General features: G+C 41.2%; 1 protein-coding gene across 1 annotated transcript; it reads right to left on the bottom strand.

Annotated features, from left to right (window-relative positions):
- Positions 1 to 974: 974 nt before the first annotated feature.
- LOC306699377 (uncharacterized protein) lies at positions 975 to 12700 on the bottom strand. The gene is made up of 12 exons (XM_079163976.1): positions 12140 to 12700; positions 11012 to 11151; positions 9950 to 10125; positions 9129 to 9289; positions 8623 to 8763; positions 7588 to 7709; positions 6609 to 6777; positions 5922 to 6067; positions 4055 to 4179; positions 3853 to 3979; positions 3006 to 3139; positions 975 to 1242 (listed from the first exon to the last, which is right to left on the bottom strand). The coding sequence occupies exons 1-12, from the start codon at positions 12589 to 12591 to the stop codon at positions 1117 to 1119; spliced, it is 2019 nt and encodes a 672-aa protein (XP_079020102.1). The 5' UTR covers positions 12592 to 12700; the 3' UTR covers positions 975 to 1116.
- Positions 12701 to 13865: the final 1165 nt, after the last annotated feature.

Genomic DNA, 13865 nt, shown 5'->3' with positions numbered 1-13865 from the left:
ATGTCATTTAAGGAAAAAAACTAAGCAAATAAATGTCATGCATTAGAGGTTAAATGTCATTATTTGTGTGTGTGTGTGTGTGTGTGTGTGTGTGTGTGTGTGTGTGTGTGTGTGTGTGTGTGTGTGTGTGTGTGTGTGTGTGTGTGTGTGTGTGTGTGTGTGTGTGTGTGTGTGTGTGTGTGTGTGTGTGTGTGTGTGTGTGTGTGTGTGTGTAATACCTGGAGGTAATTGGCAACCTGTTACATCATTTAGGCAGAAAATTGTCTCTTGCACTTACTTTTCATATTTGTGAATACATGTTTTGAGGCTTCCAGTTGGTCCTTCCTTAATTCTTAGCCCCCTACATTTGACTGCATCTTGCACAGTAACATCTTCCCCCAGACAGACGTATTAAAGCCACGATGTCACACACACACACACACACACACACACACACACACACACACACACACACACACACACACACACACACACACACACACACACACACACACACACACTCACAAGGTGGAAACAAGACACACTGTCCCCGCTGGAAATAAATAGCTGGTATTGTAGCTGCTCTGCAACAGCAATTTGGCAGTCGGCCCATCCTCACGGCACAAATGTCTAAAACAAGAAAAGAATAAAATACCAGCGAGAAGCACATCTTCTGTTGTTGAAGTTAGGAGGACTCACCTCCCATAAGAAGGAAGATGACTCACTGAGAAACACTTTCTCCACTTCACAGCTTTAAGTTGGACGTGATTACATGTAATTAGTGAGGAGAGGCTGCTGCTCTCAGAACAACGCATCTCCAGCTTGAGGCACGAGAAGCAAATGAGGTGCCTATTTAGCTGCAAAGCTTCTTCTTGTTGACTTCAGGGTAACGTCTTGAGAACGATGCAAACGGTTTGGTCGTGTTGGGCGTTCGAGCGTGGCAGCTGATACTTTATCCATCTGCACTGTTTTTATCATTCACAAGCCTAAAGGTGACGTCCGGCCTACGTTAATGAAACAGGAGAGAGAGTAATAGAAACAGTCGGTAAAAGCAGTAGGAAAAATAGAAATTTAATTCACATTGATTCTACATTCATTTACGTCACAGTTAAAACAGTGGATTTTCACAGAGGGGCATCATTTGTAAAAGACAAGAAAAGAAGACATGATGATGTATCCAGGATTCTTAGATGGATTAGGATCCATCCCTTGGAATAAGCCGAAGTAGACAACAGTGTTGGATTCAAGCTCGCTCATGTTCAGCTGAAAGGGGACAGGAACAGACAGACATCCACAAACACAGTAAATTAAATAAACAAGCACCATTTCAATCTCACATCGGATCCATCAGCACACATCACTCAGATGGTCGTGAAAAAAAATCACAGACTGTATATAAGAAGCGGACGGAGTAGTCATGACATCGCGCATTTGTTTTGAAGCCTCGAGTTTGACAGATTGGCCGTCGCCATCTTGGTTTTTTTGCAACCCGTGAACGGAAGTCACCATATTTAGCGATCAATCACAGTAAGCCCCGCCCTAAAGCATACTCTGCTTTATGGTCTGTTTGACTCTAAACGGACCATCATTTACTAAATGAACATCATGCTGTATTGAAGAAGACTTGAAACTAGAGATTGAGACCATAAACTCATGTTTACTGAGGGAATAAATCAAGAGAGAAGTAGAGTCGTTTTCTCATAGACTTCTATACAATCAGAAGAGTCGCCCCCTGGTGGACATTAGAGAGAATGGAGGTTTAAGACACTTCAGCATCGGCTTCACTTTTCAGAAACAGAGGTTGCCGCCTGGTTCAAATGTATCTTCCACCAAAACTAAACCAAATCAGGTTCCAGATAACACATGATGATTAAAAGTGTTAAAGAAACTTTGAGACAACTGAGATGCAGATTGTGTAAACTGTGGCACAAAATGTAGAAACTTATCAAATCTGACATTCATTGTGTAACATGTCGTTGTGTATTGTTCCATTTAATTCCTCCAGGGAATCTGATCTCAGGACTGTGCTGAGAACATGAGAGCACTCCGGCCAGGAAACAAGTCATCAGTTCACGTGATTATGATCAGAAGCCTTTTATGGTTAATAACTCACTTCAGAATAATTTAGCGCTCCTTAATTCTAAATGGCTTACTTCACTCAAATGTTTAACTTCAGTGCGACCTTTATTTCAGTGCCTGGTTCTTGTTCCTCTACTGGAGGAAGAGAGGCTTCAAACTCCTCACTGACCCTGATCATGTGTGGGTGTCTCACACAGAAAATCTCAGACGGGTAATATTATTCTCTCGTAATGTTGATGTGAACACGTTGCCTATTTACACATCCAGCATAACAAGCAACATTACCATTGATTTAAAGTCCTGTCTCTGGCTACCAAATGAATGCAGGTCTAATATTCAGTCCTCTTTGCTTTTGGTCTCTAAAACCATCTAAAAATAAAATAATAAAATATCTGGCTTTTTGGCTGCTAAATGCTCCGCTGTGTTCACTAGCTAGTCGTAACTGTGTCTGCTTGCCGTTTGGTGCAGAGCAGGAAATGTGAAGTCGTTTTTTTTTTTAGAGCCAAAGCAGTACAGCAGCGAGCCATAAAACATAAACAATGAGCTGAAAGATGCTAAAGCTGCGCGATTCAGATTCAGAAGTGATTCTGTTCTTTCTTATTTAATAATTCCTGTATTTCATGCTATGCAGCATTTTCCTAAAATATATAGACTCATCCAAAAACAATCCCTCTCAAACGTCACGTATGACCAACCAAGTGTCTATTTTTAACTTCTCTATCATGATAAGGAGATAGAGCTTTTTATATCAACGATTATCCTGATCATGTAAATTCACCACAATCAACTTATTGTGTTTTTATTACAATCCGTGATATAATCCTGTATCGTCCCATCACTTAATCCAGCTGCCGTGCAAGTTAAATTAAACAACAGCTATCGTGGACAAAAGGAAAACGTGATGGAGATCGATAACACGATTAGAACCAAATGATAAAGTTTAGTACCTGTTTAGTGATATCCGTCCTCCAGGGGTTGATCTGCAGTCCGTCACACCAGCCTCCTCGTCCGTACAGCCACGTGCCGTGTCCGTTCGGTACCGCGCCCTCTTTCACCAACAGAGTGCAGCCCATAGGTGTTCCTGATGTTCCCCACACCACGAGCCCAAAACACATGAGAAAGAAATGACCCTTCAATCAGTGAAGTCAGCGTCCAGTCTTCAGGCTCAAGAAAACTCAAGACAAGAACTTAACAGTCCAGCGAAAATGACAAATATTCAAAGCTACTCAAATGTGAGGATTTCTTGAAAAGTTTGATATCATCATGAACAAAACACAACATTTGAAGACAACAAGGAGAACATGCGAGGGCATCAACATGGGCACAAGTTGCAGATGGCTGATGCGAAATACATTTTACTGACACATTTCATGATTAAAGTTATGGTTTTAGGATTAAAACTAAACTAAGCTCAGATCATTGACCAACGTGGGATGAAGCCTTTCAAAACTTACTATCGAGAATTAAAAAACTAAAAACTGTTGAGTTACTTACAAAGTTCCTTCTTGACATTGGACAAAACTATCTCACCTCAAGGTCCATTTCTGGATCTTTCAGTTATCTAAATGATTACATTTTGTATTTTTCTGAACACTTGACTCAACTTTATAGCCACATGGATGAGAAGTCCTTAAAGGGCTCAGAAAACTTGAAATATAAACATCTAAAGTGAGCAAACTCCATCTGCTGAGGAAGATGGTGTCAAAAGCTCCACAGCAGCTTCTTATGTGAACCTTGAAACGGGATTGTTTTGGTCAACTACCTGCAGCAAAGGTTCCTTCGTGCTGTTCTCACCTGCAGAATCGAACGTGAGGGTGTTGTTAAAAGCGCCGTTGATCAGGAAGTAGTGGGAGGTGACGCAGAACTCTCCGCAGCGGTTGTCATCGTGGCCGTGTGCTGTGATGACGGCGTACAGCTCCACCTGAGCACAGACACACAGCTGCTGACGGACGGGGCGCTCTTTAAATGATCACGTGACCGCCGTCACATCGGTTACCTTTTTGGTGGATGCTGGGATGGACACTTTGGTTGGCTGGAATCTCTTGTTGTAGTTTTTGTTGAAGGTTCCTCCGCTGTACAGTGGCGTCACTCTGAAGGGGCGGAGCTTCTCGACTTTATCATCTGCAACGCAGAGGGCTTTGTAGCTGATGAAGATGTTTGCACAGGTGGATCAGATCCTGCCCTCTACGCGCCCACATTAAACCATACATGGTGAATGCAAAGCACCACACGATGCATATATAAGAGCCTGCTGATCAATGGTGCTTTACGGTGAATCACGAAAACAACCGTCACGCAGCGCTACGCACGAATGTCACCGTAGTATTTATATTTTATATTGCAGCAATCACACTGATTGCTTCACAACTTTCCAACATGATTGAGACAATCAGTGATATTCACCAACCTGGGATATCATCTGAAAATGGGAATTTGACAGTGAACACAATGTATTTATGTATTTAAAGCTAAAAGAAGGAACTTTTATTTTCTGTGGATTTTAATGATGTATTATAAGTTGCTATTTATGTTGAAATGGGAAAATATCTCCTTCAAACAAATAGATTTATTAAAGTATCAAGTCTTATCTTCATCGATAATAATAGATCATAATTTATTTGTTGATAATATATTGTATCATTATTATGAATCTGTAAAGTAACTACTAACTAATGTCATCAAAAACATTTCTATAATCTTCATTTTCTGTTTTAGGAGGAATCAAGTCATTAAAGTTTCTTGGGAGTGCTCTAATATTATTTGGCAAAACATGTGCATACAGACACATTTCATAACAAAATTGGCATAAGAATATCTTCATAAAACTGCTATTCGGTCTGTGATCATGCCAGAGAGGCTCCAGTCTATTTCAAACAATCCTCTGAGTCATAATCATAAAGACTGTATTTTTTTAAAGTATTTCCAGGAACTAAAAGCTTCATCTTTGCTGTGTGTCATCTTCCAGTAACTATTTACAGACAGACTGTTCCTTCCTGTTCTCTGCTTTTGAAAAAGTCTCCTAAAATGGAGAGAAAATGTTCTGGGATCACGTTGTTTCAGTCGCATCTCTCCGTCCTCACAGTGGGAGAGTTCAGAGCGGAGCATGAAAACCCAACACAGCGAGGCTGCTACAGACAATCCTGTGACGCACATCGCTTTAGCTCCATGTTGTAGCTGCTGAAATGCTGCTTTATCTCAGCACTTCTGCATAAAAAGGGTGAATAATATTGTGTTTAACAGAACAAGAACGGTTAAACACTGGGATGCCGGGTTGATGACATTATTTTAAAAATAGACTTATGAGGCACTCTGTCATTACTGCTATATTAACATTTTTATATAGTTTGTAAAGGAATATTTATATTTGATTTTATATTGTAATATATATATAGTAAATGTTCTGTAAATGAGATAAACAGGCCACAATTTGAGCATTTTGGCAAACTCTCACGACTAAAAGTATGCCGAAATTAAGCTTTAGCAGTTCCTGTGTCTAATGTACACAAGGATGTAGACACAACTAACATTAAGATTCTAATGGACGTTTGTTTGTGATGTACAGCAGAGATAATTACATCCTTGGGAAGAGTATGTCTCACTGAATCTTGAAATATGTGTATCATTTTTGGCAATCATGCCCAAGTGTTTTAAAATAACCTTAATTGCCACCGTGAATGTGTTTATAAGCGAGCAAAATCAGTGGTTCAAACTACAATCACTGACTTCCCCTTGTTTTCAGGCTACTGGAACACACCTGTAGCTTTCACCTGAAGCAGTGCGGCCCCACTCCACCACCTGCTCAGTACAGCCACAAACATCATGACGGGTGTCACAGTTTCAGAATGCAGGCTCAGCGTTTGTACCTGTCCGGTTGCTGACGCTGAATCTCAGGTTGAGGGAGGCGACCCACGGCATCGCCCAGGGCACCGTCTTCATGGTGAGGGTGCATTTGTTGCCGTCCAGCAGGGGGATCAGAGGGGACACGTCTGTCAGCCAGCGGCCGATACCTCTATCGACATACAGCACAGTCATATCACACGGTAGACAAAATAACATGAAGTCATTTCAAAATATTCAACAAGACATATTTTGAGGTGCAATGCAATCTGTTCCAGTTGTGTTGGTTTTTAATACACTCTCTCTCTCTCCTAATACTCTGTTTATTTTTATGCAATGATCACATCAGACAAAACACACAATCTTTTAATTTTCTTTCTTTTCTTCTTTCATTTTGATAGTTTCATCAGAATCCTTTTAACAACGGGATAGTGGTCAGTTGACCACAATATTGGTTTGTTCCCAGGAAGTGAAGAGTAATTTAAAGGTATATAGATCAATATTCTATTGTGCTTAAGAATGTATCAATAGAAAGTAGCTAAACTGACTTATTATACATCTCAGATCAGATTAAAACCTTGAATTTAAATAGATTAGGATGTTTCAGACCCACAGTCGGTACATACAAATGAATTTAATCCACAAAGCCATGAAATATTGATACGAGTAGCAATTATTAGGATTATCCGTTGTGTTTTACGTAGACATCTCACCTGCGGAAGGCAGTGATCCATCGGCCCAGCTCCGTGTTGCAGTACGAGCCGAGAGGGTCGCAGCAGACAAACAGCTGCACCGTGTGATCCCAGTGAGCGCAGGACGAGTCTCTCCTGCCGGGACACGACAGCGACGCGTCCAGCTCCAGCACGTCGAAGTCCGACAGGGCTGCAGAGAGACAGCATGTTCAAATGTTAAGTGTGGTTTAAGTGCTTGACATAGCTCGTGTTCCCGTCAGAGTTCACACTGATGCTCCTCATCTAAAGAACGATATCTCTTGTCTGGGTTTCAGAGAAGAGAGTTTTAGCCTGAATCCAGTTTTTAAGGACTTTTCCTTTTGGGCATTGAGGCTGCGTTGCACCAACAAGGATTCATTTTTAAACCAGATTAAAACTCTAGTTTATCATGTTGCACCAAACTCTAAACTAGCAGATTAAGAAAGATTAAAGTTAAACCATTATTTTGACTCTAAACCTAGACAAATCTAATTATGTTGCACCGGAACTTTAAACGCCAATTTAAACTGTGATCCAATACTAAAATGGATTTTCGAGATAAAATAATAATCAAGTTCCTAAAAGAAAGTGAAGACTCAACACAATAGAGTTGTTCCAGTTGCTCTAATCTTCAATCAAGTAAGTTGTTCTCAAATGAAGAGAAGTTAGATCTCAGCACGCAAATATATTTGTTTAATTATTTGAATTTGGGGAAGCAAGCATCTCCATATTGATTAAACTCGACAACAACAAGGAACTTGGATTTAATAATTAGTTATTAGTTGTGCAACAATAGTCTGCTTAATTTCAAATCTGGATTTAGTTTAGCTAAACTCTGATTAGAACTAATCTTGTTGGTGCATCCCAGCCTCAAAGAAACAATGATGACAATCATAGAATACTTGTTGTTTGGTATGAAATGGCCACTAAGTGCAAAATCCACTAAACCCGCCGATCTCACACGTGTTGGTGATGAGGTTACCTATCGGCAGGTCGACTGTGGCCACCGCTCCTTTCTCTCCCTGCATTTGGACTTTGTCAAAAACAGGAACGACCTTTGCAGGACTTTGAAGTTTGGTCTGCAGAGCTGCATAGAAGTCAAACCTTGGAGACAAAGAACAAAGTCAGAGACAAATGCAAAAACATACTTTTCACACATTAAAACTGTTACAATGCCTCAGTGAAGAGGTTGATATATATATATATATATATATATATATATATATATATATATATATATATATATCACAATTTATGTGCAAGTGTTTTCAGTTTGTCTACATATTAAATTGTGTAAATACTGGATAAAAAATGTATTTAAAGTGACAATGAACATTGTTTTTATCTTTAACAAAGTAAATGTTGGTTGCACAATACAATAGCTGTAGAATAAGATGTATTTGTGACAGCGGAGTGTGATGGCAAATTTCCACTGTGACCTATCTATCTGTTTTTATTATCAGACCACTCAGTGTTTTAACCCTTTTTGTCTTGTGAGATAAAACTTCAAGGCTTTAGGGCCCCCAGTTATAAACAAGGTAATAAATGTCAAGACATGGTGAGTGAGGGTCCTCTCGGGTTAATACTGTGTGTGTGTCTTAATCAGGGACATGATATTGTCAGCTTAGATAAGGGGCTGAATGGGGGGGGGGGGGGGGGGGGGGGGGGGGGCAGACAGTGGACCATTCAATAGTTAACCACAGAATGTCACTGTTGTCCAGATGAGTGGTGACTCCTCCTCCCCCAGCCTGTGCTCAGGGCCTTTATAAGTCGTACGACCACCACTCATTGCATCCTGTATGACGAGAGAACCTTCTCTGTGCAGAGAATAAATACTTTAAAGACAAACTTCTTTTCTCGATGCTCTTAATTTCAGTAGGACTCACTCTGTACTATTAAATAGTTTTTTTTCCAAGTTGTCTGTTTGAACTATAAGATTTTTCAGATCTAATACTCTGATGAGTCAAGTTAATAACTAAATAGATGACGTGAACTCTTCTGCAGAGTGCGTCCTCACCACTGCGCCTGCCAGTTGATGAAGCTGAACGAGGGGTAAATAAACCAGCCCATCTCAGCCAGCGCCCCCTGATGGTCAATACCGATGAAGAAGTTCGGGGACGGGGTGTTCTGGAAGGACACGTACACCGGCTGTCCCAACCTACAAAACAAAATCCAGACGCATCACAGACGGGCAACGAATGTCATATACGATGGTGTTTGATTAAACGATTTACAGTCATTCTAATGAGCTTAAATGAACCAATAACTTTAAACTTCTGAACACTTTTACAATCAGATTCTCTGTTCTTTTGATTTAAAAATGTCCCGCTGAAGAGCTTATTGTGTCATATTTTGGAAACATCACCCGAAAGTTGTGACCAGCTTCAGAAGAGCGGAAGCGAACAGACTTAAGAGAACCATTACTTTAACCTTTAAAGTGTTCAGTTGATCCCACACACATCCACAAGGATGTTAATCATCACAGTGAGGAGGCTTTTAATCCTTCAGGTCGGTCTTTCTTACTCGAGCGCCTGAGCGACCGAAACCTCCAGGTGCACCATGGAGGCCCCGATGGCCAGCGTTGTGTCGCATTCATCCCCGACACAGTTCATGTCCTGGATCGGGTTACCGGGCAGAGCGTAGACAAGGACAGCGGAGGCGTTGGATTTGGCCATGTTCTGCACCTGGAGGATTAGGGTTGATGAATACAGATTACACTAAAGTCAATACTCCCGCTGTGTTTAACAACAAAGTTTGGAGTGAAACGTGGTCCGGCTACAAGCAGGAAAAAGCTGTATTATTCCAATAAATGGTTATTTTCACTATCACTCAATCTGTTGATTATTCTTTCGAGTAAATTGATTTATGTTTTAGTTCAAAATCTAAGAAAACTGTGAGAAATGCAGATTCTTATTGCAACGAGTCAAAGGACATTTCCTCAAATTGCTGGTTTTGTCCAAAATCCAAAGATATTCAAATAACAATGCTATAAAACAGAGAAACCGTTGAGTGACATTAAGGTACAGTTAACAGCAATAAACACTGGAGAAAACATATTTAACACAAAAATATGTATTTATTTAGCCTTCAAATTATACTGTAACCACTCTCATAGAAAAAGTTGCTTCAAAGCGCTGCTAGAGGTAGAAACCTTTAACGATCACGCTTTGAAACAAAAAAGCTCAAATCAGGTTGTGCGATTAAATACGGAGCGCGCTCAAACAGACCACACGGCCCTGGCTGGTTATCACTGTGCCGAATGTCATCGCAGACCTTTTTTACGGTCTGGAGGTAGCGATCCGAGCAGGAAGCGTCACGCCTCCTCAGCATTCACACAAACAGACCTTGGTGAAGAAAGAGCAGTTGCCCTCGGACACCCAGGCCAGAGCACCTGCCACCGAGGTGGAAGGTTCACACCCATCACCTGCATCCAACAGCTGGAACGACTTCGGACCCCCGCGCGACCATAGCCAATCGTAGCGGGCGTCTAGTCTCTTGACGATTATGGGCATTTTCCACCCTGTGAGGACAGAAAAACAATAAATCAACTATAGAGTTTATATTTGACTCTTAAATAACGTGACGTTGTGTCTACAGAAACAGGCTGTCGCTGTGAGAATTGACGTCAGCAGAGAGGAGCAATGACCCTGCACCATTTACCCACCTGCATTTAACCCACAGTATTAAATACAGCTTTAGAAAAACAACGTACAAAATACGTTGTTTATTCGCATTACACCTTGAAATTGAGAATACATTTAAATATGAACGAAGGTGTAGAAGTAAAGTGACACTCAAACACACACAGGGTTCAACATTCATGTGTTTTTCACTTGCAGAAGTACATTTTTACTTTTCCCACGACAACGTGTTTTATTTATTAGTGGTTATCAAATAACCACAAAGACTGAAGTTACTTGTCATGTTTTATCCGCCTTGCTCGCAAACAACAGACGAGAAGGAAGCGTCAACCTTCAACCCGTCGAGCGTTCAAGCTGCTGCTTGCAGACCTGCAGGGTTTAAGCTGCAGCATAAGTTCACACAGCCTGACTGGGGGGCACCAAAACGGTTATTGTATGTAAAATGCATCACCCATAACAAAATCATATTTTCCAGGGAGAGAGAGGATTTTTTTTTCTTCATAAGAATGAACAGCTAAAAATCACTTTCTTATAAATTGTTTGCACATCTGGGAACTTAAGACAAAAGCAAAAAGGGGCCTTTTAGTTTTGTCACTTAGTGTGTGCAGAAAAAAAGAACAAGCTCAGATGGAAAATAGACAAATGTACACTGAAGTTTAGAGCAGTTGGGATTGCTAAAATGACATAACTAATGCAGCTTAAATTAGGGCTGTGCGATATGGAGAACATCAGATACCACAACATCTGTGCAGACGGCGCTCTTACCCTCGGATTTGAAGACGGCCTGGTGGAAGACACAGCAGCGTCCGGTGCAGCGCCAGTAGTAAAGCACGTTGGGTATCCAGTTACCCAGAGCGAAGACCGGCACCGGGGAGAAGTGCAGCCTGGACATAACCTCCTTATTCCTGCAGAAAACATGACGGCGGTGACATGTGGTTCGTCAAAGTGGTTACCAAGATGTTTTAAGTTGTGCTTACACATTAATGAGTCCACTGTTTATAATCAAATAACATGATATTCTGAAATGTCTCATTGTTCTAATGAGTACTTTTGAGTTTGATACTTTCAGTATATGTTGATGAGTATCCTTTTGTACTTTTACTAAGGTAGAATGCATGACTTTAACTTGTTACTGAATATTTCTGTAATGTGATATTGCTTCTTTTAAAACATAAAAGTGCTTCCTCCGCCACATTTTCTCTGCAGAATTCTGGAGTACTTTTACCTTTGATACCTTGAGTAGGCCTACTTTTATCTCATAACACCTCAAGTAAAATATTAAATGCAGGATTTGTATTTAAGTAAAAGGATCTGAGTACTTGTTAGCATGTAGAGATGAAAGAAAATGATGTGAGGACATATTCAGACCTTTCATTACAAATAAAAGTCCTACATTCAAAATCTGACTCACGCAAAAGTACAGAGGTATTTTGAGCAAAATGTACTCAAAGTATCAAAAGTAAAAGTACTTGTTATGCAGCTGAATGACTCAAGAAGCATTTTCATTCAGTAGCTGTCAGGTTGAGCTTATGTCAAGTATTACGCATTTACATACTGCAGGATATTTTTTTTATCTATAAAATTGTATAATATTTGTAAAGTAAAGTTGATTGTGTTCTTTGGATGTAACAATCCTTAAAGTCATTTATCTGTCAAAAAACGTAGAAGTAAAAAATACAGTATTTCCCTCTGAGATGTGGTGGAGTGGAAGTATATAAATTGGAAATACTCAAGTAAAGTACGACATAATTGTACTTATATTAGTGTAATCAACGTGTTTTTCTACCACTGCAGATGCCACATGTTGCTGAACATTTTTAGTTGAGTTGAACAACTCGACTGGTCAGCATTTCCAACACTTTGCCTTAAAACCAGTGGTTCTCTTCCGGTCACCTGTGCATGGCGACCCGCTGCAGCTGCTCCCTCATCCACAGAGCGTCGCTGACCGCGGAGTCGTCCAGGGACAGAAAGAGCACCTGCGTGCTGTTGGGCAGCTCCTCCACCAGGCTGATGAGGGACGACTCGGAGCTCCACATGCACTCCAGAAAGCCCGACTTGTTGGAGAAGGCGTGCACGATGAGGGGTCCCTGCAGGGCACCGGGCTGGTAGGAGAACTCCCCGTCCAGAGTCGGGACAGTGAACGCGGCCGCGAGGTCCCCCGGCTCCTGGCCGTCGGGGTTGGAGGCTGTGCTGGATCTCAAGCTGACCGCGCTGTCTCGGGACTCACAGGCCGACCCATAATCGATCAGTTTCGGTTTTCCCGCAGCTTTGCTCACACGAGCTGTCACAACAACAGCAAGGAGCCACAACATCGAGGACTTTGAACGCAACAACAACAAATGCATGGTTTCCTGCCCACGGCGGGTGACCGTGAACTCACCACAAACAGCCGAGCGTTTCTTTTACAGAGTTTATATGAAAATAAAAAGTCGGACTGCTGTTAAAGTCTCTCAAAATTACGCTTTGGTGGACTTTGAGTTAGGGGCGGGCCGTACTGCTCTGTACGGTGGCCCCGGAGGGACCAACGAGCGCAAACGGGATTTTCAATGGTCGACAAATAGAGTGAAGGGATGACGTTTTTTGTAGGCCAATCACGGAAGTATAAGTTTGCGTCGCACTGGTTCCCTCGACAACAAGCCGATTTTGGATTTATAGCAGAGAATAAACTCTAGTCTAGTCTATGGCAACCGTGTATGATACGTTCACGGTCTGAAACGACCAGAAAGACACAGAATACGACCAATACAAATATAAAACCACCAAAAATAGATGCAAAACGACTATAAGGTGACGCAAAATTACCAGACAGAGATGAAAAATGACTCAAGATGTAAATCAACCAATAACAGACGCGTAATTCATAAAAACACTAGTGGCAAAACAACAAACTACCCAAAATGTGCAAAATTCAACACACTGTTCCTTTAATCCACTATATTCGTGTGTTACTTTGCAGAATATGATGTTACACATTAAAACATAAAAGATCCAATCAAGTGAAACTTTATTTATATAGCCCAATATCACACATTTTCCTAAATTACATTTACAGTCTTTACAGCACACACCCTCTGTCCTAAGAACCTCAATTATAAGGAAAATCTCCTAAATAACCTTTAATGGAGAACATTATGGAAGAAAGCTCAGGAAGAACAGCAGAGGAGGGATCCTACAGACAGACAGACATGCAACCAACAACCAACAGATATGTACAAAAAATAATAGAGGAATATATACGACTATTCTGGAAGTCCTTTTCCCACTTTCAAACTTTCTACTCAGAGTTGGTGAGCCCATGTGTTAGTACCTATAGGTCCAGTATTGTTTTTCTATGGACCCAGAGCATGAAATACATACTATTTATGTCAAAACGAAGCCTATGTGACCCTCAGAAAAAAGACGAGCGTCAACCCACATCATCCACTCCAGCTGTGCGTAAAAGCCCTTGTGCGTAAAAGGAGCGTTAATGGACCCCCTTGGCGCGATGGCGCATCATCAGGGAGGAAGCGCTGTTCTCTCTATCAGCATCTGCAATACTCCAGTAGCGAGGTGGAGACTATACCTGCACAGTGCGCACACGTATTTATCATTAGCTGTCATCTAGGAGAAAGGTATTCAG

Source organism: Pholis gunnellus (assembly GCF_910591455.1).
Source record: "Pholis gunnellus genome assembly, chromosome: 8".
Lineage (NCBI taxonomy): Eukaryota > Metazoa > Chordata > Actinopteri > Perciformes > Pholidae > Pholis > Pholis gunnellus.
Note: the sequence above shows the minus strand (reverse complement) of the source record. Positions and strands in the feature narration are given on the sequence as shown.